Source organism: Spinacia oleracea, chromosome 6, assembly GCF_020520425.1.
Source record: "Spinacia oleracea cultivar Varoflay chromosome 6, BTI_SOV_V1, whole genome shotgun sequence".
NCBI classification, from domain to species: Eukaryota; Viridiplantae; Streptophyta; class Magnoliopsida; order Caryophyllales; family Amaranthaceae; genus Spinacia; species Spinacia oleracea.
Genome location: NC_079492.1, coordinates 130565493 through 130592692, shown reverse-complemented (window position 1 = coordinate 130592692; position 27200 = coordinate 130565493). Strand labels below are relative to the sequence as shown.

The 27200-nt window shown below is 36.0% G+C and overlaps 2 protein-coding genes and 1 pseudogene across 7 annotated transcripts; all 3 read left to right on the top strand.

Annotated features, from left to right (window-relative positions):
• Positions 1–1871: 1871 nt before the first annotated feature.
• LOC110788762 (peroxidase 57) lies at positions 1872–4326 on the top strand. Its single transcript, XM_021993405.2, has 4 exons — positions 1872–2363; positions 2464–2643; positions 2738–2903; positions 3737–4326. The coding sequence occupies exons 1-4, from the start codon at positions 2121–2123 to the stop codon at positions 4150–4152; spliced, it is 1005 nt and encodes a 334-aa protein (XP_021849097.2). The 5' UTR covers positions 1872–2120; the 3' UTR covers positions 4153–4326.
• A 9062-nt stretch (positions 4327–13388) lies between these two features.
• Positions 13389–18765, top strand: LOC110788782 (uncharacterized). Of its 6 annotated transcripts, XM_056833408.1 has the most exons (4): positions 13530–13720; positions 14766–14982; positions 17267–18395; positions 18502–18765. In XM_056833408.1, exon 3 carries the CDS (start codon positions 17277–17279, stop codon positions 18381–18383), a length of 1107 nt encoding a protein of 368 aa, XP_056689386.1. In that variant the 5' UTR covers positions 13530–13720; positions 14766–14982; positions 17267–17276; the 3' UTR covers positions 18384–18395; positions 18502–18765. The 6 variants fall into 6 exon arrangements, with proteins under 6 accessions (XP_056689388.1, XP_056689387.1, XP_021849114.2 ...); XM_056833410.1 differs by lacking the exon at positions 13530–13720 and adding an exon at positions 13389–13495 and having other exon boundaries at positions 17267–18765; XM_056833409.1 differs by lacking the exon at positions 13530–13720 and adding an exon at positions 13491–13508 and having other exon boundaries at positions 17267–18765.
• Positions 18766–20387: 1622 nt separating this feature from the next.
• LOC110779759 (protein argonaute 4A-like) lies at positions 20388–25389 on the top strand (annotated as a pseudogene).
• Positions 25390–27200: the final 1811 nt, after the last annotated feature.

Here is a 27200-nt window from a genome sequence, read left to right as displayed (position 1 = left end):
AAGTAAAGTTAATATAAGTTCAAAAAATAAAGTTATTTTAAGATAATTTCACACACAAATAAGTTTATTTCAGATAAATAAGATTTTTTTTCATACAAAATAAGTTTAGATAAAATAAGATAATATGATTTGGATAATGCTCTACTATTGTAATTGGAGATCCTAGGTTTGAATTTTAGGAAAATTTGGTAATATTAATCCAACCTTTGGCCGATTTTCTTTTATTAATCCCACCTACGACATATTTTTTAATAATCCCACCTTTACTACCCGACGACTTTTATTGGGCTTAAGTGGCCGGTAATCGGTGAAAAAGTCAACGAGATGGTGATGAATTGATGATGATGACTGAATATATCGAGAGAGAGTACTGCCATGTAGAGAAATAATGTCGCTTACAACAGTTTTATGACATGTTGGGCCCAATAAAAGTTGTTGGGTAATAAATGTGGGATTATTAAAAAATATGTCGTAGGTGGGCTTAATAAAAGAAAATCGGTCAAAGGTTGGATTAATATTACCAAATTTTCCTGAATTTTATGCATACCATGTTTCTCATTTTTAAAAAAAGATGAAAGTGGAATAATAACATCGATTCAAATCTACCTTGTAGAGTTTTATTAAAACTCAAGAGGATCCGGACTCCCTTTTTACATATTGTGTTTGCAAATTTAATATTAATATAATATAGAAAAATTATCTTGTGAAAAAATTCAAACATAATTTCAATAAAGACTACAATAATTAATTGTTGTTCACATAATAATCTGGGGCAGGGCATGGCTGAGGCCCAAATAGTAGTTATTCTTAATAAGGAATACTTCATAATTGTTGAAAATCTTTCGGAAATACTTTTAAAATATTCTAACTTCCCCATCTATATATGCATGTCTTTATATTATTTTTCCTCAACTTTAAAACAATGATCAGTATTATAGCCCAATAAATTGAATAAATTAAGTTATTAAAGTAGAATTTACATGAATATTCTTACACTTATTTAAGAACAAAGGAAATTAAAACGATATTCATTTAGAAATGGAGGAAGTATCAATTTAGAAATATTGACCGATTAGTTTCCTTTGGTCTGTTGTCCTTTATTTGTATGTTATTTTAATTATTTATTAGGGGCTTGCCCCACTCTTTCACCCAAAATATAAAAATGTCCATCAACCTGTAGGATATCAATGAAAGTATGAAACTGATATTCAATTGCATTAGTATCCTTATTGTTCTTCTTATGTCAATCTTAAACTTAAAATGTGTCAAACACATAATAATCATGTTGATTTTGAAACTACCAACTAAGAAAGTTAAAGGCTTAGAGCGACATTTATTTAGGAATGAAAGAATTCTTAATTTTGATACTTCCTCTGTTCCATATATATCACACCATTTTATTTTTTACATTATTCACACTAGACATTTGATCATCTTTTGTGATTTATATCTACGAAAACTTATAGTCATATAAGATATTGTTAGATTCGTATTGATATATATTTTATAAATATCCAATTTTTATAATTTTTTTTCTTATACATAATTCAAGGTATTAAAAAATTATGTGTTAGAAAACATAAAGTCAACCATAATGCAATATTTAAGGAACCGAAGAAGTATATATTTTCGTCTGACAGACCACAAAAATATTAATGAAACTGATATTCAATGAAATTAGTACCCTTATTGTCCATATTATGTCAATAATGCCCAAAGGTAGCATAGTGGACAACTGGACAAGTAGAACTTCTCCCGATTGCATCGGCTCCATCTTGCATTCATACATGCATGGTTTAACATTATAACTTTAGGCTAAATCCGTGATGAACAAATATGAAGTTCGGACCTACCAGTTAAAATATCGATAGGACCATAGCCCATAGAACCATAAGGGCCCATAACCCACCAATCTATCCAAGTCAAGATTCAACAAAACAAACTAAGAATAAGCACCACACATTAGATAATTACTATGCTCATCCATTATTACATTTGAGTTCTTCCAAATTTTATGTACCTCCAATTTGCATGGCTTTTGTTCACTATAAATAAGTCATAGTATTATCATCACATTTTGCTAATTAAGTTATTTGAATTTAACATTCATAAAAAAGAATATGAAAGGATCCTTGTTTTCCACTTTAATCTTGTTTCTTGGGCTCATTTTGATGACCCGAGTTTGTCATTGTTACGGGGGTGGTTACGGGACGCAACTACAACAACGATTTTATGAAGGTAAGTGTGGGGGAAACGTCGACGTTGAAAGTGTTATATTTGGAATAATTAAGCAGAAGATTGCAAGTGAACCAGATACTGTGTCTGATCTTGTTCGTTTATCATTTCATGATTGCTTTGTCAGGGTATGTATATATTTAAGTAATAGTACGTCTTAACACAATCTTGTTATTATTAAGATTAATGTTTATACTAATTAAACTTAACTTGATTCTATCTCGATAGGGTTGTGATGGATCCATATTTCTCGATGGGGATAACACTGAGCAAAAAGCTGTAATAAATCAAGGGATTGGAGGCATCGACACTATTAATGATCTTAAAGATGCTGTTGAGAAAGTTTGTCCAGGAGTCGTCTCTTGTACTGATATCCTTGTTATAGGTGCTAGAGCGGCTATTTCCTTGGTAATTACCTAACTTAATTAATTTTAGTAGTAATTAACTTAATTTCTTATGCTAGTGCATACTTTGCTCATTAATTGTTATTATATGCATGCAGGCAGGAGGGAAATACTACGAGGTAGAAACAGGAAGAAGAGATGGAGTTGTGTCCATAAAAAGTGAAGCACAAGCTGCCATTCCTCCTCCAACGATGCCAATACAACAAGCCATTGCCTTGTTTGCTCAGAAAGGGCTTACTAAGGACGACTTCGTTGTTCTTTTAGGTACGTGATTACTACATCTAAATGCATGTGATTACTATAGGTGCTTTTAATTTCGAAAAGAGTACATTAAAAGTAAGGATATTTTAGGTGGACATCAAACTTTTAGATTATGCACGAGTTCACTTACTATAGCAGAAATCCTTCAAATTTAACAAAAACAAAGCACATAAAATCTAACATAAGCATCCTACTTTTTAACGTATTTTGATCCAAAATGTCTCACGTGCACCTAATTTGTAATAAATTTATCGTGCATCATGATAATTTTTAATCTGTTTTTGACAATTTTTTAAATGTTTTAATTTACTTTTTATATTATGAAGTAATTTTTTATTGGTAAATTTTTTAAAGGGTTAGTTATATGGTTACCTTTATACCACTACAAAAATTTGTATATGTTATGACAACCTAATAACGACGGGTAAAAATCCCGTCACAAAAGAGTTTTTGCGACGGAGATAACAATTCAACAACGACGGGAACAACCGTCACAAATGTCTTTTACGACGGGTTAACGACGGCCCGCTTTTATGACGGGTTCGCGACGGAAAATCCCGTCGTTAATCAACAATTATTGACCTTTAGCGACGAGATTTCTCGTCGTTAATAGTACAATTTCTTGTAGTGTACATTGTACGGAGTAAGTGATTTGAAGGGGTAAATTAAGAGAAAAAATTATCAGAAAAAATAGAAGTATAGGGGTAACTTGGAAACATTACGGAGTATAACGCAATTTTACATCCATTTTACAATATTTATTTGTACACCCGATTTGATTAAGAGTTTGTAACATTAACCAATGTTAATATAATAATTAAATTTTCATTTTACAGGTGGACATACAGTTGGAACCGCACACTGCCACTCATTCAAAGATCGTCTATACAATTACCGTACTACCCAAAAACCAGACTCAACCATCAGCACAACTCTACTCCAAAACTTGCAAAAAACATGTCCACTTAACGATGAAACAGACAATGAAGCATTCCTTGACCAAACTCCAGACAGCAATTTCAAGATCGACAACGCGTACTATAAGCAAATTTTAGCACAAAACGGTGTGTTGGAGATTGATCAAAACTTGGCTTCGAGTCCTCAAACAAAAGACATGGTTAACACACTAGCCCAGGGTCCTGATACATTTCAGAACTTGTTCGGTCGGGCTATGGTCAAGATGGCTAGAATTGGAGTCCTTACTGGCACCCAAGGTCAGATCAGGAAATCTTGTGGTTCTATCAATACTTAAAGTGTTTCGGCCTCGATCGAACCAGAATTGGTTCTGGTTCGATCTCGTACCACGGTGTTGAGAACAGACGTGTCTAGCTTCCAAGTGTATTTTAATGTTTAAGAAAATGTATTTGGTTCCATCTTACAGTTTAAGTAATGAATTGAAGTACTCCGTAACGGTTTACTTTTACTAGACTAGTTGTTAATTAAAAACTTGTTGACGTTATACGCGAACAATCAATAACACCTTATCTTGTACGGTGATCAAGGTGTCTAGGGGTACTGCCCTTAAGGACGGTTGACCTTTTTACGTAGATGTCTCGCTCGTGAACGAGTAATTTCGTAAGAAATCACCAAATTGAAACTCGTCTTTAATAGAGTTAATGCGAAATTAAATGCTTAAGATAACAACATATATACAAGGTAAATAAATATCATTGATTGTTTGAATGTTGGACAAATATTAAACCATGAAGAAATTTACCTCTATATTTGAATGCTTGGGAAATACACCTGACGCTAACCGCTTGAATTTTTTCAACATATGGAGAAAACTACGAACTACTGCTACGCTACTAATTAAGCATAGGGCTAAACAAAGCGTTGAGGCTAAAGCTAAAAAAAGCTACGAAAATATGAAATGCTTTTTTTGTGTGTCGATGATGTCTGTAATCTTCCGGTTTTTGCTTTATTTATACTCCTCAATGACATACAGTTATGGAACGATTGTGGTAAAGTGGGAGTTACTTAACAAAGGCCGCGCTTTTCAGTTTAATGATCCAGTTTTCTCTTAATTTTTTGGAACACTATAAATATTCAATTTTTATGAACTTAGAAGGCATCTTATTTTCAGCATTTTAAGTACTTAGTTTATTTTCTCTCTCTAAAAACCTTTGTTAATTACTCTTACAAGTTTAATTCAAGTTTCAATCTTTCATTTCATCCTTCGTTCTCGGTATTGATTTATTTCCTTTACCGTTATTCAATTTCGTATGTATTCGTTAATTATGGTTGCTTTTTAATTTGTTGAATTTAAATATGTGTGAGTAGTTTATTTCTAGGGTTTAGGGGATCCTTGAATGTATGATTTGGATTGGATTGGATTGGTTTTGATGTTTGATTATTGATCGTAATTTCTATAGTCTGTTTTAACTATTCGTCAATTCTGTTCGGCCGGACTATTTTGATTGAGTTTGATTAACCTTAGATTATGCGTCAAGAGGTATAAGTATGATGTTTATGATCTATAGCTATTAGCTAGATAGGATTATTTCTAGTAAATTGTGAGAGTCTGCTAGTTGTATTTCCTAAGGAATGCATAAGAATCGAGAGATGCATGTTTTCCTAGCTAGTTATGACTGTTAATTGATTATTATTGTCCATCGTCCAATCCTAGTCTGCATTTGTGGTGAACTGTCACCCTAGCTAGATTCGCATAGTATTGATATTCTCGTTGTTTAATTATTGTCGTAGTTTAATTACCAAATCAACCAATTTTCCTGTTAACAATAATCTAGACCTCTTTATTAGTAGTATAAAGAACGTTGCTTCCTTGTGGATTCGATCCTTACTTCCCTTGCTATTTGGTTACTAAATTTAGTTTTATCTTTGATTAGGTAATACGACTTTATCCTATCAAATTTTGGCACCATTGCCGAGGAAACGATTTTATTTTCTGCTATTGATTTTTGTTATTTTTTCTACATCTCAAGGGACTCCTGTTCCTTGAGATTGGAACTCACTACTGTTTGTTAGTTTTGATTGTCTATACCCAGGACCGAAGGTACTAGTGATTTTACTCCATTTGATCCTGAACCTGAAAGAACTTTTCGTAGACGAAGAAACTTTATCAAACAGTTGGGAGACTATATTGACTCTGAATCTGATCATTTATTCGGTAATTTTTTTACAACATATTCGGAGATGGGTGACCAACCAGAGCCGAGGCTTACGGACTACTCCAAGCCTAGTATGTTTGTGCCGCCAAAGGCGATCATGTCTACCATTGAAGCTATCAACTTTAAAATTGAGCCTGCCTTGATCAACATGATTGAGAGACACCAGTTTTGGTGGGGAAAAGGGTGAAGACCCCAATCTCCATATTCAATCATTTATTCAGTATTGTTCAACGATCAAGCAAAAGAATTTGATCATAAAGCAAACAATGGAGATTTGTTTCCCATTCTCCCTGAGTGGAAAGGAAAAGTTGTAGATTAATGGGCTGAATAGACCAGCTATGAAAATCATAGACTGAGAGTCTTTGCCCCTTGCTTTCTATGTGAAGTACTTCCCACCTGAGAAGATTTCCCGTCTGAGGGGCCAGATTGTTTCTATCACGCAGGATGCAGAGGAAAGCCTATTTGAAGTTTGGTAGATATTCAAGGATTTGCAAAGGGGAGTGCCCACACCATGGTCTACAACCGTGATTATTGACCCAACAGTTCTATAATGGTCTGGGCAATGATTCTAGGCTTATTCTTGATTCTGCTGCTAATGGGAGGTTCATGCAATCCCAATGTCTAGAGCTACGGAGGTGATTGAGGAGATGACTATTCATAATACCCAGTATGGGAATCCTAGAGGCCTTCCCAACAAAGGTGGTAAGCATGAGATTAATTCTATTCAGTTGCTTACTGCACAGTTTACTTGTTTGCACCACAAGTTCAATAGCATGCAAGCAACATCATCTCAATCTTCCCAACATGTTAGTGTAGATGCAATGATGCCCAAGCAGCGAATGTCTATGATAGTTGTGGGATGTCTGGTCATTATGCACACGAATATAGAAGCTCCATTGAGTAGTGCTACACATTTCAGGCCTATAAGCAGAACAACCCATACTCTAATTCTTACAATGAGGGGAACAAAAATTATCCCTATTTATCTTACAAGAGTACCAATGTTCATATTCCCCATCGGATTCAATAGCATGCACCACCTCAACAACCATATCAACCAAGGGGTTATTATAATCAACAACAACAGTCTGGTGGACCACCTGGGTTCCCTAGACCATCTTATACCCCTCCACGGGCGCAGACTCCACCACCACAGCCTCAGGTCCCTCGGCTTGACCCTATGTACGTTAGTGGAGATGAGGAATATGATGCTCACTATACAAAGGTCTCTTATAAACACGGATGCTCATAACGATTCTCTTGTTGCCATAACAATATTATTGATAAACAGATGTTCTAGATGGCTATTAGTCTTGGGGGGGGACTCAAGGTAAACTACCTTCACAGCCAGAGAGTATGGAGATTGCAAATGTTATTACACTTCGTAGTGGTTATGGGTATGATGGACCTTCTATACCTATTGATAATGATTCTTAAGTGTCTAATAGTGGTACATTTGAGAAAGTAGCCGAAGAGGTAGTCACAGAGAAGGTACTAGATGAAAAGGTAGCCCGTGAGAAAGAGGTTGCACCTGAGGTTAAGAAGGAGACTGAAATTCAAGTACCACCTATTGTACCCCCCTTCCCAAACTGGAAACTCAAGAATAAGCTAGACAAGCAGTTTGGTAATTCTTGGAGGTGGTAAAAAAGTTGCAGATAACTATTCTTTTTACTGAATTAATTTTGCAAGTCCTTGCTTATGCTAAAATCATGAAGGATATTTTGACCAGAAAACGTGCCTTTGTGAGGTAGAGACTGTTACTTTTACGGAGGAATGTAGTTCTTTATTGAAAATTAGTCTCCACATAAGCTTAAAGACCCCGAGAGTTTTTCGATCCCTTGTAACATTGGCACTGTGTTTATTGAGAGAATTTGGGAAAGTTTTTGGCCTTTCCACTAAGCTTGACAGGTTTCCCAGGGAAGGTTATAATCCTTGTACTATGTGGGGAAAATTGACCGGGGATTATGCACCGACTAGTATGCAGCATTTGTATGCATCCATGATACAACATCCCGTCCCGTAGTCTTTTTCCAGTTTTTGGGATTTACTTTATTTGGTAGAGAGGAGCATCAGGACGTGAGGAGTACTGAATTGGAAATTTTGGGTGGTTTTGTGAATGGGTCGAATAACGGCTATAAAATGAACATCTCTCACCACATGCCTATTAATTTCAAATCGGTGGCCATATCTTGCCATAGCACAAGAATATCTTTTGGGGTTTGATCACCCATCTTGCTATTGCTACTATTGGTTTTGTAGAGAGGGATCATGTATCGGTCCAAGATCTTAACTTTCTTGATTTGACATACTTTGGGACATTGGATCGGCTCACTTCTGAGTTACAAATTCTTCATCATGGATATATGTTTTGGACACTCACGAGGGCGAGACTCTTGCCTGACTCAGAAGGCCGCACCAAGTTTCCAGCCAACCGACCTCATTATATGTATGATGCTGATGATGAAAACCCACTACAAGAACCACCATCCCAGCCGGAGCCCGCGCCTCGCACCTATTTCCTTCTGGGAGGACGCCGCGAGAGAGAGGGTAGGGCATGCTAGCTCGGCTCCACATGAGGAGCAGGATACTCTGGAGCACCGTATGGAGAGGCTTGAGCTCAATCAAGAGGCTCTCACTTCCAGCTTCGATTACTTCGAGAGTGATAACCAGAGGTCCATGTTCCCTATCTATGACCACTTTTCTCGACAAGGAATTGTGCCTGAGGCCGGTCCGCATCCAGTATCCTCCGGACGGTTATGGAGCTGGAGGATCTATGGGTACTTTCACGCCTACTAACTACTATGGGCATGATGGTTTCCCGGGGTACGGAGATGCAGGCACTGATGTAGCTGGGACTAGTGGCCACGATGGTTAGTTATGAGATGATATATATGGATGAGGGTGGCTTTGGCCCCTGTAGACACCTAATTTGTGTTTCCCCTTAGGGCTGATGACGAAACCATTAGCCTAGGTTCAAGGTTGGTGCAACTCCGAGTGGAAGCCCCAATTTCTAAAATAAACTTGTTCCAAGTCCAATTATCCAAAATCCAACTCCTAAGGGCCAAGTTCGTTCCCATCCCGAAACTTGGTACAAAATTCAAATTCCAAATACAATTTTGAAATTCGAACACAATCTCTCGAAACGGATACCACCATTGGTATCCGAAACCTATTTCCGATCAAAATGCCATTAAGTAATTCAAATTCGGCACCGACCCACAAAACCGAGCATCATGGGCTCCGAACCTTAAAACCGAATTCAAACTGTACAAAAATCTCAAAAGCGACGCATTCAAGTCGTAAAAACTCAAGCCTTATTCTCCAAACAAAGCATCCTTTACTAGAGTCCAAAAGGACGATTGTCCTTTAGGTGCCAAAGCGCCTAAAGGACGGTCGTCATCTTCCTTCCTTTGGCAGCTAGCTCCGCGCTAGGCGCATGTCGCCATGGCATTTTTAGCCATCTTTCTTATATAAACCCCCCACTTTTACACAAATGGGAGGAAGAAAAGGAGCACAAAAAATACAACGTCGTAATGCACAAATAACTCTCCACTTTACAATTCTCTTAAAAACATCCAAACTTTCTAAACTTTACAAGTTCTAAGCGTTAAAGAAATAGGGGCTAAATATTGGAAGCATCATCCTAGCAAAACTAGGTAATATGAGACCCTAAATCTCGTTATGTCTAATTTCTATGCTTTAATCCCCAAGCTTTTCCATAACCCCGTGATGCTTAACTCACTTAGGTTAGGATTTGCACAAAAGGAGTAACCTTTAAGGGGTTTCATACTTGAATCCCCCTTAAATGGTCTTCCATATTCCATTTCCAAGTTTCAAGTTTCAATCTTTAAGCTTTGTTTTCAAAAACATGATTAGTAAGTCGAGGCTTTCATTCTCTAAAGTGTTCCTTACAAAAATCATTATCCAAATCCTACAAAAATCCAAGATTTTATGAATGTTCAATGATGCTTGGAAAAGTGCAAACCCTTTTCACTAGAACACGTGAACATCAAAGTTTCTTGTTCAATATTCAATTCCTACATTCAAAGTTCAATTATGTTTAAATGGGAACAATTTCTATTTAAAATAGAACCAATTTCAAGTCATGGAGCATATTAAAGGTGAGGTCTTTTAACATGAAAAGGTCTAATCTTTAAGAACCAAGCCTCATAATTTCAATATTCAAGTTCAATATTCAAGTTCTATATTTAATGTTCAAGTTCTATTTCAATGTTCAAATACAAATCGATGATACTTTTTAATGAGCAACCTCATTTTAAAGTTAGATTATTTCAAAAGTTGAATCCATGGGAAACCAAGTCATACTTGAACAAGTATTTCTCGTTTGGATTTCCAACACCATTCATACAATTTCCATTATTGCACCTTCAATCGTTTATGCTTATATTGCTTGCTTTAAATATTGCACCCTTCAATTTTTCACCGTTATCATTCATTCAATTTGGTTTACACCTAGTCCATTTTAGGTTGTCAAGTATAATTTTACTTATTACACCACTTATTTTCTATTGTGATGCTTTGCTCTATTTGTTATTGCTTTCATCACCTAACATGCTAAAACAACAAAATACAAGTCTTAATCACGCTTAACAAAGATAATTTTGGGACGACCGGACTATGTTCCCTTCAATTTGACTTAAAGCAAAGTGATCACGTACAAAATTAGCAAACTTGATGTTCTAAAATGCATGCCAAAACCAACCTAAACATAGTGTCATGATTAAGATTTTCTTACACGAAAAGGATACTTGTCTTAATTAAACCTAACTTGTCGAATCTTTCTAAATAAGTGCCTCGTTCCCTTACCCGAGATTCTATACGATTTCAAGTCCTAGTTTTATCCCGAGTCATTTGGTCTTTCCAAACCTAAACTTGTTTGGTGGAGACTGATGAGTGACATTTATGTCACTCATAGGGTAGTGATTTAGGCATCATTTGAGTCGTTTTATTCTATTTTTTAGTATTTTTTTTAATCTTTATTTTCCTTAATTTCTTATTTTGATTATTTATAGCTTAGTTTAGCGCTTTTAGCTATTTTTGTTAGTTTTTAGATCTTAATTCCGTAATTTATTTATTAGATTTGTTTTATAATTTTATAGTTTAATAATTTTGTTTTTGTTTTTATTTTATTATTATTATTTATTTATTTTATTTTCTATTTCTTGTTTCTCTCTTATTTTCTATTTTTGTTTTGTGTAGTTGCATATTGTTCGGAGATCAGAATACAAGCTTAAAGGTCGGTCAAGAAAAGTCAACGGCTCAAAGAAAACAAGCTACAACAAGTCAACAACCTTTCCAGCTTAACCTTCACCGCACATTCTCTAATCCTACACCACATCAATCACCATCATCTCACAACTCCTTCGCCACCACTGACACCCTATCAGCCACCACTGACAACGAAGGGACATGTGTTAGACTACATTACTAATCTGAGTTGATTTTAATGCACAGATAACTAAACAACGTCAAAAGAGAGATTTAGATTGATTAACGATACTTAGCAATAACATATTTGTTCAGAGATTATCTTATTAGGCGTGAGCAATATAGAAGATTAAGTGAACAGATTTATAGAGGCAATGAAAGCAATAAAAATGTAGATTCCAGGTTACAGTATAGCATAGGGTATACTACGGTTCTCAGGAACACTAACCACTTATCTCTACTAGCCTACTTATTCTGCTTCGAACTTCCCGGTAACCGACTAACTGTATGATGGGATTCTTCCATAGTTTAGGCTTAGGATTTGACCAGAAATTCGGTAGGATTCAGGCGGGGCTGAGCGATTATGATGGCAGAGTCTGCTTCAGTGTGTTAATGCGACAGACTGTTAACGAATACGAGACAAAGTGCGGCTTCGGTCAATACTCAAGCATAAGGTATTAGGTGGTACTTGGTGTTTATTGATGATAATGGATGATAATTGATGGGGTCGTATTTATAGTGTAAGCAATCTAAATAAGATAGACACTTGAAGAGTTTGAATTTTATGAGAATCAAATGGATGCGCCAGAATAAAGTGGCGCATGCATTATATGCGCTAGAATATTGTAGCGCTGGCTTGGTGAGCGCCAGATTTATCAGTGCTGAGTCACTGACAGCTCATCCATTGTGTCGTGATTGGTGGAGATTCAAACACTTGCGCCATAATTTAATTTTATGGCACTGCAGTTTGAGCGCTGGAATTTTGCGGCGCGTGCTTGCCATACGCTAGAATTTTCTAGCGCTGGTGTTTCCTTTCCGCGGGATTCCAGATTTTCCGGTTTGATTCCGTATTTTATCTCATTCACGGTTTTAAATCTTTTAGGATACTAATTGGGGGTGCAATTCTTATCCTTTTCTCAAGGATTGATCGTAGTGTGACGCAATCACTTGAAAATTTATCTTATATAGTTGTTATTTTGGGTAGCATGTTAAATACGACAGTTACTATAAATAAAAGTTACTAATTAAAAATGAAAATATGGGTTTTGGGATTTGTGTCAGTCAGTCACAGGTCATTCGTAATTGCATACGTAGGAAAGCTAGGACAAACAGTGTTTGGTTTCATCATTGAACTCACCGTTTCGGGCCTAGAGACAAATGTGTACATCACCCACAATAAGGAAACAACCTCTTAATTTCATCATAGAAATTGAAGCTAGCATACCAAGGTTTGATAATCATAGGTTTACAGTAAAAATCGATCGACAATTGCCCATCAATTGAGTATATTTTTTTAAAAAAATAATTACTTGTCGTTAACGTAATTTATTTTTTGCCTTTCAAATACTTTATATTGCCCCATTTTGATATTGTCACCAAAAAATTATATTTTAATTATTATTTTTTTAAAAAAAGTTAGTTAAACAAGCATAACAAAAATTCATCCCCAAAGATGTCTACTCTTTTTAGATAAAGTTTGCAAATAATTTTTTTTTAACTTAACATAGTTAACCTTTCTTATATATTTTCACACGCATTCCATGCATATTAGATTAGTTTATTCGATCTATAAGGGTAATTCACGGGGTTGGTGTCACCCCATAAAATACGAAGTAGATTACAACACTTCTTAATGTCAATAAATATTATAAATATACACCAAATATTATTTTTAGAATATTTAAAGTTCTTATATTTAGTGCACCTTAGTTTTTTTTACTGGCATATTCCTTAGTTCAAAATTATATAAAATATTAAGCACCAATCGCGTTTATAAACACTATTGCACATTTGCATGGAGCAGTAAGTTAAGAAAATTAACAAAATAAATCCAGTAGAATAGGACACGAGATTCACAACTTAATAACGTGCTCTAAATCCAAATTTGATTGAACAATCTCACATAACTCGACTCGACTACGCTCAGTTCACAAGGCAACAAAGGCAACATCTCACCCTCAAGGGCCTCAACTCAAGTCTGTCTGGCTCAAAGGCGGTTCGGAATTAGCTAACCAAGTAAGCTCGAAAGGTTAACTTTTCTTTCTTTCTTTCTTTCTCTTTTAGAGGTTTGTTCAAATACAAGTTAATCGAGGAAAACTCTTCGACACGATTGATTCCATTACCATCATCATCCTCTCATGTCGGCATTATTACGCCACTGAAATTCAACCCCATTTCTCATCCGAATTCCAATCTACCCATCTTTTATCTGCCCAATCGATTTCAGAAATAGCGATTCTTGTAAAATCCTGAGCCCTTTTGCTTTAATCTTGCATTTGTAATTCACGCTTCTTCATTTCGTCATTGATTTGTGGTGCTTTATGTATCTGACTGGTTTTTATGCGGTTGAATTCACTTAAATTTGATTAATTTTGTAGAACACCACTTTGATTTGCGGTTAGACTTAAGGTTAGGGTTAGGGTTTGGTGATTAGTTTTATTTGTTGGGTTGAATTTGGTATTATGTATATAATTGATCGTTGAGATTACGTTTCTCAATTCTTTCAGATGTTGTTATTGCATATTTCTACTTAAAATTTGTTTGCAAAGCAGAAATTCCATGTATTAAAAAAATGGTTTTTTTTCTTTTATTAGTGTGTTTTGGGTGTCAGAACTAGGAATACAAATGTAGACAATTGCCTGATGGAGGGCGATGTCGAAAATCTCAATGGTATAGGGGATTAATTGGTATAATGAAACAGTTGACTTGATGTTTAGCTATGAGATTTTAATGCTCACTTTGGACCGAAAAACAATTCAACTGATGTCGATTTAAGATCTCTCAGTTGCATTCTTGTTGTTTACAAGATTCTTTTATTACGGGTTGCACTCAGAGCATGAATTATGTGATTTGGGAGTCGCTCTAGTTCATTTTGCATTTGGTTGAGGTTGAGGGCTATTTTAAGGTTGATTCTACTGTAATCTGTACTGATCCGAGGTTGGGACATCATTTTGGTAGCTGTTGTAAAGCTGGATCTAGTGCTCTTAATATGCAACCCAGATTGGGCATTGTTTGGTCGTATTTTGGTGATGAAGTGAGCGGTGTATTCTTGGTTCCTTTGGTTTTCTATGGGTTAGCACAATATGTTCGTTCCCTTTCTTTTATTGTAGGGTTACCGTTTTCGTTTTAAATAGTTGTTGGAGATTTGAAGTGTTATCTGTTGTTTCAAATGCGCAGAAATGTCATGCTTTGATTCTAAACAGTGGTTTCCTGCTTTGAGATTTTAGAATTTGTATTCAATGCAGCTAAAAATCTCCGTGCATTTGTTGTGCGGTATTAACTGCAGGTTTGAATACCAGTGACTTTGGGATCAAGAGATCTTTCACCAAGAGTTGTAGAAAAAGCATAAATATTAACAGTTTGGAGCATTGCTTGAGGAATTTCCTTTCTTTTATTCTGTAGAAACAAATATAGTTGCGTACTATAAACGTGGTATAATCCATTCCCTGTCAAGCATTCGGGAGCTACAAGTTCAGAAAATTTCTTCTCAAATCCTTGTTTTGGTAAGTGTCACTGATGGTTAAATATAATCTGAAATAGGGGTCCGTGTAATTTACTTAATTGTGATTGCGTACTCCGTTGCTTGAAGCCCATTGCTTGTGAAATATGATCTAAATATTTGGTTGTTACGGTATTTTCAATCAAATTGTTGCATACTTTGATCAATTGTTACAACATTCAGACTTTTTCATTTTAAAGTTGAATCTCATGATTTTCATCCCTTTTTGCCTTAAAATTTGATCTTAAAATGCGTGAAAGTTTGGAGGTTGTCTTCCTCGTTGATCATTTTGGTTTGGTTGTATTGTGCAAACTTCTAAACTTGTTAGTTGTGTGACCTGTGTTACTCAGATTCAGGTTCTCTTGTAGCACATGGGTGCATGTGAAGTGTTGGACTCAGGATATTCTGTTTTTAGAAATCTCCAAAGTTGAACTGCGTAATGTCTATACCTGTATTGGGATATTGAGGATTCAACATGGTTAGTTGATGCAGAATGATAAATTCAAGTAACGTAGGTTACATAGGGTGTTAGTTGTACCAGGTCAACCTTGTAGATTGTCTTGTATATCTTAACAGTGCTGCAAGGGTTGCCTAGATTGCAATATCACCTATATCGGAATATTGAGGTTTCAAGATTAGTACTTGATGTATGATGATGAGTTGGAGTAATGTAGCTTGTTAATTGTGCCAGACCAACCTTTCAGATCATCCTGTATATTTTATTACTGTTGCAACTCTGCAAGGGCTACCTTGAACTTACTTGTATAATTTTGGGAGCATTTTTGAGAAGATTGGAGTGAAAATATCATTGAGAACAAAAGTACTATGGTAACAGGTACTTGGAGAATTATCTGTATTTTATTTCTAATTCGTAGTATTTAGCGGATTGCTGTTACTTTATTACTGTCTGGTGTTGGGTATAACAACAATGAATCAGGAAAGCTGATACAGGTCCAATTGTGAATTTTGTTGTTGCAGTATTGGTAGTTGCATAGGCTGCTTAGTTCAATTTGAGATTTAATTAACAAAACTGAAAATGGAATTTGTATGCGCATTGGGGACCTATGCTCATTAGTTTAGAGTCTGACCACTTTGTATTAATGCAATACGTATTGCTGGGTTCGTAACATGTGGACATCACACTTGCCTCCTTTGTGCTTGATGCATTGTCAATATTTATCCTTTTTCTAGAGTGTTGGTATTCTCAGTTGCTGTATTATACATTGTGTCCACTACAGTTTTTCATGGACTTAAATATTTACGTCATGGTAGTGTATGTGGCCATGTGGGAAGGCCTAGGGATGTAAGATATAGCTAATGCTGTTAGTTTGACTCTTGAGGATTTTATTAACCTAGCTTTTGATATTGGAGGCATAAACGTAAAAGCTGGATCTCTTGGATAGATCTTATCATCTTATTTTTCTTAGGTTGTTAAGCCTATGCTTTTGATTGACTCTAGGGTATATGCTGGCAGCAGTTCATTCTGTAGGCCTTTATGCATGTACAGTTGCATCCTATTATTTGCTGGGTTAATCTAGTGTCTCCTGGTTCCTGAGGAATATGCTATATAGACCGAGGTAAATATTCTGGAATTGTATTTCCAGTGCAGGTGTTTTCTGTTGTGTAGTAATACCCTGCTTGTGTATTTCTATCGAGTTTGTTTTTCTGAAGATTCAATTGCTGAAAGGCTTGGTTAGGATTGTGCAGTGGCCTAGTTTAATAAGTACACGGGTTAGGATTGCCTTACTGAATTCTGTTGTAGCTGTTCACCTGCTGTTCGATTGATACTATCAACAGTTCTTATTAATTTTGGAGTATTCATTTTATTCCTTTGAGGACTGCGTCTGGATGGCTGTTGAGAATATGCCTAAAGTGGTACTCCGCATTACACATTACTCTCAAGGCATTGACGTTTATGGACTTCTTGCGAGTTTATTATTCAAACTCACCTGTTCTTACGTCATAAGATTTTTTTTACAGATACTATTGTACTTTCAAAACCATTTTTTCTGCCTTTACCATATTAGTTGTAGATTGAATCTTGAGTATGGCCTGTTCTTGTGGGTGTCTTATTTTAGGTGAGGTGGTTTAAGCTTTACGTACATGCAATGAAGGACCTGTGATGTTCTATGTTGGTTCTTCTGATATCTATTAACCCGAATTGTCCCAGGATCTCTCTTTCCCTTCCCAAATTAGTTAATTTCTTTCTTCCCTAGAAGTTGTTTGATTGTCTTAAGTTGTTCTTAACTTTGAAAAAGTTTCTAATAAATTCTTGTGAGCCACTTCAGTGCATACAAGATGGCTGGTAAGAAAAGAAGCATGTCCCTGGATGCAGATATGTGTGATGTGCAAAAGGAATGGGATGTGGCATTGTGCCCCATCTGCATGGAACATCCTCATAATGCAGTTCTTCTTCTGTGTACTTCACATGCAAAAGGCTGTAGATCTTATATTTGTGATACAAGTTACAGACATTCAAATTGCCTGGATCGGTTTAGGAAACTCAAGACAGACTCTGATACCAATTCACCCTCAGAAACCATACCTGTTCCTACAAACCTCCAGGGTTCGAACCTTGTTTCTGACACTCAACTAACTCCATTGTTTGGAAATGAATTACCTAGGGCCCACAATAGAATGACGTCAACTAGAAGGTCCACTGATTCTGGTGATTATGATATTGAACGAGAGGCGATAGGAAGACACAACTTTGAATCTTTGGAACAGGAAAAAAAGTCAAACTTAAAATGCCCTCTATGCAGGGGAGATGTATTAGGGGTGACAGTTGTAGAAGAGGCTAGGAGTCATTTAAATATGAAGGGTCGAAGTTGTACACGAGAATCATGCACATTTACAGGTAACTATCGTGAGTTGCGCAGGCATGCAAGACGTGATCACCCCAGGGTTCGACCTGCTGAAGTTGACCCATCAAGACAGCGAGCCTGGAGACACTTAGAGCATCAAAGAGAACATGATGATATTGTCAGTGCCATTCGATCAGCTATGCCGGGGGCTGTTGTGCTTGGTGATTATGTGATAGATTACAATGATAGAACACCGGCGGTTGAAAGGGAGACTGATGCTGGTGGGAGGTTGTTTACAACCTTGTTTTTCTTTCAGATGCTTGGATCTATGCAAAGCTTAGCAGGACCAAGGAGTCGTACGTCTAGGCCTTGGACAAGGCATAGACGCTCTTCATCCCGCCAAAGGTACCTTTGGGGGGAGAACCTTCTGGGCCTACAAGATGAAGATGGTGATGGTGATGGTGATGGTGATGGTGATGGCGATGACAGCTTTACAGATGAAGAAGATGCGATGGATCATGAGGCAGAACCAGGCACTTCATCTGCCCCAAGACAGCGCCGCCGTTTGTCTCAATCTGGATTCAGGAGAGATCGCTTATGAAAAGTGATTTGGGTAATAATACTTGATATGGAGGAACTTCTCTCCTTCTGCATGCCCTGAATTGAATGGCTTTGTTGCTTTTCTTAATAAAAATTTACAGTCAGTTTGTCATTTGCAGAGCCTTCATCTACCACCAAAGGTATAACTGCTGATTGACCCAGAAGGTGGCATCGACAACTGCAGTTGGAGGTAGATAGGTTCAAATTAGTTCTGCTTCGTTCACTTGTTTGTATCTTCTTGTTTTACTGGTCTGTTGAACTTGGTGAGCTTAATTCGAGCTCACTGTTGTAAATTTAGGTTTCTCAGGCCAACAACTATTCAAATTTCAATTTGAATCACCCATGTATGATGTATATAGTAAGCAGGTTTACATTTAAAACAACTACAATCTCCTCTTTCAAGAAAAATCTCTTCATCTTTCGGTGATCTACTCACTGATGACTCATCATTGTACTTGCCTACTCTGTAAAACTTACGAATTACGATGCTTTCTCAATTGGTGCCCGATGAAATCATATGTTTTACATAAATAGTAAATATCGGGTGAAGTGAAGAGTGCCTTGATCGTTTATTTGTTGTTACTGGTTGTTGGATCGTGCGCTAGCGTATACTATCTCTCAATGTATACAAAATTATTTTTGTAAAAATGTTACTTAAAAGCTAGGAACTTACAATTTATGGTAAATGCTGGAGTAGAAATGATATGTTAAAGTTCGCAATTTAAAAGATGGACCATGGTGCACATAGAGCTACGTGCACCAAAATAACACAGTATATAATTAAAAGAACATCTGGTTACGAGAAAAGAACATGAGTATTTTTTTATTTAGGTTTTAATAAATAGTAAAATAATAAATTATTTTTGTAATTAAAAAGTAAAATATTATATCGCATGTTCTTTTGCCGTAGTGTCGTGTTCTTTTACTTATGCACACATGTTCTTTTGGTGCACGTAGCTCTATGTGCACCACGGTCCATAGTCCACGAATTGTGTTAAAGTTAGATGTTGGATTTACATGTAACAGGAAATAGAAACCATATGCGTTTTAATTGATAGTTCGAAGGTACAATATATAGAAAATTATACCCAAAGAAAACAATACATTTTGTATAACAATAGAAGGGTGAAACCGTAAATGCTCTATTGTTAAGAATAAGACAAAATAAAACAAAGAAGGAAATGAGGGGCATGCACGTAAATGCACTATTGGGTGAATAATAATCAAAGTATGAAGCTTTATAAGTGTTAGGATTAGGATTGAGTACATAGTACTACCTCCGTTTCAGAAAGTTCTTTACATTTACTATTTGCACGGACTTCAATGCAATATTTAACTACTCATATATCCAATTTCGTATGTGGAACTATTATAAAAAGTTGATATTATGAAAATACATACCGAAACCAATCTAACAATATCTTATATGTAACGTTTTGATGTATATAATAATGAGAATTTACGGTCAAAGTTTTCATATTTTTGATACATATTCCAATGCGTAAAAAACTTTCAGAAACGGAAGAAGTATTTAATTACGACCACATCAACCACATAATACTAGAGTTTTGTATTAATCCGTGTAGGAATCTTTACTACCTAAACCTTGATCAACGAAGATTGTGATCCAATATCGGATTCTACACCTTCTTACTTCTTACTTCTTACTTCTTACATCCTATCCAACTACTTGATATCCTGCACGTTTTGTGGACAAAGATTGGGATCGAATTCCAATTAATTAAGTTCGGTATCTATGGGTTTTCAATTTTTTATTTAAGATTTACAAGTCACACGATTTATATTGAAATATATTCAGGAAATTGTCATATCTACAAAAATTATGTTGATTTCACTAGTAGAAAAATCGTCATGTGCTTCTCTTCAAGTGCGGCTCATTTAGTAAATTGGCAGCACTTGAGAGCACAAAAAAATGCATTTTCACAAGTGCGGGCTCATTTTAGAAAATTGGAAGCACTTGATTTCAAGTGCGGGCTTTAAACTCAAGTGCGGGCATTCAACAAACGAGCCGCACAAAAGTTCTCTGAAAATAGATGCAGCCCAAAATTGGTTTCCCAAAAATAAAGCGGTGATTTTTTTCATTTTCCCGCTCCTGCTTCGCCATCGCCGCCCCTGCTTCTACCATCGCCATCGCCGCCCCTGCTTCTTTCAGCGCCGCTTCTGAGATGAAGAACGTAGTCTCAACTCTCAAGGTTGTTCCATATTGATTCGTCCCCCATCCACCCACACAATCAGAAGCTTCTAGTTGCCCTAATTTGAAGAAATCGTTCAACGATTCTGCTTAATTCAAGTTTCCCAGTTAATACACTTTCTACATGTGATTCAATTTTTGTTTCAATTTATTTTCGATTTAAAATTCAAGTTCATAGGGTCGAATCCATTCAAGTTTAATTGGATTTGTTCCCATTTCCCCACTCTTCCTTCCCTCACATTCGTTCTTCTCTGGCGAGCAACATTGAGGAAAAATCACGACACCTGAAACAGAGAAATCAACACCTTAATCAGCAAGGTAGTATCTCTTTGCGAATTAATTGTTCGTCGCATTCTTTAATTTCTACGGTTTTGTTTGCATTGTTTAGGGTTTTTCTAAAACCTTAATTGCTTCAACTTTTTGATTACTTTTGCAGTTGTTGAATGTGTTCATGTAATCAGAAACAAATGAGACACTTACCTTGATCTTTTTCTAGCTGATTATTACACCGAACTGTACTCCAATTCTTGAATCTTTTCGTTCTATATGTGTCTATTTAATTTGTTGTTAATTTTTACTTAAGGTGGTGTTTGTGTTTGAGTGTTTTGATGAAAATGTGTGCATAATTTGAATGGTTTATTGTGTTTAATGGTTTTAAATTTACGCCATTGACGTTCACAATCGTCGAGGGTAGTTGAGGTTATTTTCTCTACTGATTGAGCTTATTGGTTTTGTATTATTGGAAAGAATACTACACTACTTTTTTCTTTGTTGTTATCTAGCAATTTCTGGATCATTTGAATCTTACTTGGAATTTCTAATTCTCTTTTAATTCACTCTTTGGTTCTCGTATAATAATTGGTTACAATGTAACCTGATTGTAGATGTTTTGCACAAACAATATTGAAGTTGGTTCCAGTTTTATTACTAGAATAGAGAGCTGAATTCAGAATTTTGGGATAGTAACCTTAGGATTTTTGTTTGAAGTAGAATAAGTGAATAACCAAGTCGATCATGTTTTTGAATTTGATAAGCTAATATTTCCACTATGATTTGTGACTATCTGATTTCCGCTTGCATGTTCATTTAGCTAGGGAGATGTGGCAAACATGGAAAAGTCCTGGTATTATTGCTTGTAGTACTTTGGTATAAGGTCTTAGGACATCTGGAAACATAGAAGATGAATTGAGGCTCGATGTCAAGATGCTAAAAGAGGGTGTTCTGTTGGATAGTGTGACTTTTAACTATCTTCTTCAAGATGATACTCGTGTGGGAAGACCTGTTGAAGCTTATAAATTAAGGTTGTTGGCTTCCAGCAAAGGTTTAGATGCTGATGTTGTGACCTACAACATATTAGTTGCTGGAACGGAATTTCTGTTAGTGAAAATAATGATGTGGCTCCATGACCATAGAGCTTTGACAACTGTCACTACTCATCATCATTGATGATAGACCTTCAATGCGGCAACTTTCTAAATAATGTGATTTCTTCTATCCATGTTGGTTTTAACAACTAGGAGTGGATTAACTAGTTTCTGGTTAGCAAATATATATTGTAATTGACTATTTCTTCACAATTTGACAGGAGAACCCTTTAACCTGTTCTCATCTAGTATGAAGAAAGGGATTGCACAGCAAGTGACATTGGAACAAATTTCTGAAGGTCTCAGTGAGCTGTCAGCCTACTTTTCTGTAAGGCTCAATACTCAGCAGGGGATAACTGATGGTCTGTTCAAGCCAGTGCCTGGAACTAATCAAGATGATGGCATGATCAGGTAGCTTTACACAACAAATTAATCTTTCATTCTTTCCTGCAATATAATAATGGCTTTTGTTATCAACTTATTATGCAACTGTATGATATCAAAATGATTAAAGCTATATTTAGATGCCACTTTCTTGATTTTCTTGCAACCTGCATGTTATCTAGGGAACTGTTAGTAGACTTTTTTCAGAATTCTGGAAATCAGAAACCACAGCACATAAATATATTCAGGTAAAGAAACATACCAAATGTTCTTATACTCAGTAATTCTTAAAAATTGAGTCTTTTCTCAAATAATGCCATTGTTAACATCATATAGGCATATTTAAACATTTGTGACTGTTAGTCTTGTTCGACTTTTAGTATTTGTTTATCTATTTGGTTAATTTTATCCTATTACCGCCAGGAAGATATAATATTCTTACATTATCATTTATGCTCAAAATCATTAGGGGAATAAAAAATTATATCTGCAACAGGAACTGCATAATATAGTGGAATGTATGAGCTAAGTGATGGTTACTAATTATAAGTTTACCTTTATGCTTCTCATGGATGGTGTCAGTGAATCTCAGTTCAGTCAAGTCCTGAATATTGAACTGGATCAGATAAAAGAGGTTAAAAGAAAGTGCTTTCCTTTCATTTTTATGGTTCTAAATCATTCACTTAACTTACATTAACTTTTTTGTTGTTAGGCTTGCAAGTTTTTAGAAGAAAATTGGTTTCTGAAGTTTACACTGGTTGTTGCCCAGAAGAATCATCATACGAAGTTTTTCCAGAAAAAAGCTCCAGACAATGTTCCAGCTGGCGAGTTATCTTCTCAGTTGTATATTAGAGATCTAGTAAATATTGTACTCTGTAGTATTGCATGTGAAAGTGACTATATATCCTTGTTTGGTTCTGCAGGAACTGTTGTTGACAACATCATTTGCCATCATTAGAACAATTATTTCTACATGTGTTCCCATGCTGGAATGATAGTGAGTTTTTCTTTGAGCTTGTAATCGAGTATTGGTTTTATTTTTTAGAGTGTCATAGTTGAAGAATGTTTTATTATTTGGAGCTTCATACTGGTTAATGTTTGTAGGGAACAACTAGGCCAACACATTATCATGTTCTGCTTGATGAGATTGGTTTCTCAGCTCACGATTTGCAAGATCTGGTGCATTCGTTATCCTACGTGTGAGTATCGTTATGCAGTGCAGAGTTATCTAGTCATAAGTTACTTGTTTATATTTCTTCTCATACTTACTGAAGTTTGAATAGTATATTATTTCCTGCACAGCTATCAAAGAAGCTCAACAGCCATTTCTGTGAGTGTTTGAGTTCTTCTTGATTTATTTGCTCTCTCTTAGACAATTACACATCTGTCGAAAAATGAGTTTGTGTTAATGATGCTACTGTGTAATGCAGTTTCTCCTATATGCTATGCTCATCTAGCAGCGAATCAGATCGGTCAGTTCATGAATTTTGATGACTTCTCTAATACTTCTTCGAGCCAAGGTGGTGTCACTTCATCGAGCCAACTTGAACAAAGTAGGTGAGAATTAATCTTTGAAACATAAACCATTAAATATGTAAAGGGTTTTAAATACTTATTTAAGTCTATTAGTTTTAAGTTCGGAGCTAAATAAGCCATTATAGTCAAAATATGACCTATAATGAAAGTTTTTAAAACAAAGTTGTCATAAATAATGGTCTTACTAGTATATTGCTTGAAAACAAGCTATAATGAAATTGTGTTGTTAAAGAAATTAGGCAACATACTCTGCCAACTTGGCTTAAGATTGTACTATTAGCTGAAAATTAAAGCTTAATACGAAAAACATTAATGGTCGTGATATTTGATACGGGGTACTCCATACTTGATTACAATAATGATTTTAGCAATTGAATTGATGTCTCTGCTAGGGAAAGGGAAGATTCTAAACATGAAAAGACTTTAAAATACTCATTTAAGTTCATTAGTTGAAAGTTGGGGCCGAAATAACCATTTTAGTCAAAATGTGACCGATAATGAACTAACGAGGCTTAAATGTGCATAACATCACCAAAATGGGTGAGAATGAGTCTTTGAAACATAAAACTAAGTGTATCAAATATGGAAAGACTTTAAAATACACATTTAAGTTCATTAGTTCAAAGTTGGGACCGAAATAAGCCATTTTAGTCAAAATGTGACTGATAATGATCAAACGAGTCTTAAATGTGCATAACTTCACCAAAATGGGTGAGAATGAGTCTTTGAAACATAAAAATAAGTGTATCAAACATGGAAAGAATTCAAAATACTTATTTAAGTTCATTAGTTGAAAGTTGGGACCGAAATTAGCCATTTTAGTCAAAATGTGACCGATAATGAACTAACGAGGCTTAAATGTGCATAACTTCACCAAAATGGGTGAGAATGAGTCTTGGAAACATAAAAATAAGTGTATTAAACATTGAAAGACTTTAAAATACTCATTTAAGTTCATTAGTTGAAAGTTGAGACCGAAATAAGCTATTTTAGTCAAAATGTGACCGATAATGAACTACCGAGGCTTAAATGTGCATAACTTCACCAAAATGGGTGAGAATGAATATTTTGAAACATAAAACTAAGTGTGTTAAACATGGAAGGACTTTAAAATACTCATTTAAGTTCATTAGATGAAAGTTGGGACCGAAATTAACCAATTTTATTATTATACGGTTCATTATTTGTTTGTTATGAACAAATTAAGTCTTAATTTATTGTACATTTCAATATTTATAATATAACTAAAGTGTATATATATTTTTTTATGGTCGATCTTTTCAAGGTATTCACTAATCCGAGGGAGCGACCTTTCACCTTTGAGGAGATAGATGAAGTTCGGGAAATATTGGAAACTTCATTATCAGTGATTGTCTTTGATATTTTCTTGTACTGAAACATAAATTATAGATGCTAGTTTTTTCATATGATTGTAATGTAATCGACTTTTATATTTACAATTATATACTATTTGATTTAATTATCTATATAATTGGATACTTTTTCTGTGACGTATGGAGGTTAATCAGTGGCATGGTCCAATTGGAATATGTAGCAGGTAAATCGGTTATACAACAAAACTTGATCAAGTGCGGCTCATTTATAGGCCAAGTGCGGCTCATTTATAGGCCAAGTGCGACTCATTTTTATGCTTGTGCTGCCCATTTCTATGTCAAGTGCGGGCTCATTTTCAAATTTGGCAGCACCAAATATGTCAAGTGCGGGCTCATTTTCAAAATTGGCAGCACTAAATATATCAAGTGCGGGCTCATATTCTAAAATTGGCAGCACAAAATATGTCAAGTGCGGGCTCATTTTCCAAATTGGCAGCACTTGAAACATCAAGTGCTGCCAATATTTTGGCAGCACTTGAGAAACATCAAGTGCGGGCAGGCCATGTGCTGCACATGTAAAAGCCCGCACTAAACCCCTTAAAATGAGCCCGCACTTGAGGTTTTTTCTTCTAGTGTTTTGAAAATGAAAGTTATCAATTGATGCCTTCGCAAAGAATAAAGCGTCGTCCGCGAAAAATAGGTGACTGATCATGGGAGCACTCCTCCCTGCTTTGAGACCATGGAACTTCTTTTGTTGTGGCATTGAAGTTAGTTTTGTTCCTAGTACTTCCATACATAGAATAAATAGGTACGCAGAAAGAGGGTCCCCCTGTCGTAGACCTACTTTTGGGCATATTTTCTCCGTCGGCTCCCCATTGACTAGGACCGAGTAGGTAACTGTCGACACACATTGCATCACCCAATGTACTCATTGTACCGGGAAATTCATCTCCTCAAGCACCTTCTGTAGGAAGCCCCACCTAATTCTGTCATATGCTTTGTTTAGGTCTACCTTGAAGATAGCCCCCAAAGCCGATCCATTCTTCTTCTTAAGTGAGTGCGTCCTTTCGTGACCAATCAGGAAACTATCAGACATCTGCCCCCCCCCCCCCCCCGGAACAAACGCATTCTGACTTCCTCCCACTAAGTCTTCAATCACTTTCCGCAACCTTCGAACCATACATTTTGAAATTACTTTGTAGGAGGTATTACACAAACTAATGGGCCTAAACCCGGACACGGATTCAGGCCTCCACTTTGGGGATAACAGAGATAAATGTCTCATTCATTTCTTTAAGCATAAACCCTCCCACGAAGAAACTCGACACTGCTTCCACAACATGATCTTGAACAAGGTCCCATTTGGTATGATAGAACCCTGGCGCTACTCCATCTGGACCCAGTGATTTAAAGGGCTTCATGCTATAGACCGCAGCTTTGATTTCCTGCAAAGAAAAGGGTGCATTTAAAATATTCAGGTGGTTAGTGTTTAGCATTTTAAGCGTCGGATTCCAAGCATCCCACTGAGGGCCTAACAACTCTTGAGCCACCGAGGGAACAAAAAGGTCTTGGTAGAACCGATAAAATTTTGCCTTAATGTGAGTTGGATCAAAAAGCCAATCTACTCCAGCACCTTTGATTGCCTTGATGACATTCCTGCTTCTTCTAACTTTGGCACACTGACAGGCTAAAGTCGTATCACCTTATCAAAAATAAACCTAAGTCCACTAGCTAGGTAGCAAGGGAAGTCAGGATCGAATCCACAGGAAAACAATGTTCTTTCTACTATTAATCAACTAAACTAGACTATTGGGAACAAGAGTTTGTTTGATGGTTTGCTAAGACTACTGCGATAATTAAACAATTAAGAATTCAGGAATTAAAGAATCTAGGGCATAGGTTCACCAACAAATAACAATCCAGGACAATTAACAATCACGATAATCAACAAAGTAATTAATTAGACTAGCATGCTCTCTCGAATCGAT

Excerpts from the sequence above, each read along its gene's own strand:
- LOC110788782 (XM_056833410.1), top strand. The coding sequence starts at position 17,277 with ATGGCTGGTAAGAAAAGAAGCATGTCCCTGGATGCAGATATGTGTGAT.
- LOC110788762 (XM_021993405.2), top strand. The coding sequence starts at position 2,121 with ATGAAAGGATCCTTGTTTTCCACTTTAATCTTGTTTCTTGGGCTCATT. Across the intron at positions 2,364-2,463 it reads TTCATGATTGCTTTGTCAGG|GGTTGTGATGGATCCATATT; the intron begins GTATGTATATAT and ends CTATCTCGATAG. Across the intron at positions 2,644-2,737 it reads CTAGAGCGGCTATTTCCTTG|GCAGGAGGGAAATACTACGA; the intron begins GTAATTACCTAA and ends ATATGCATGCAG.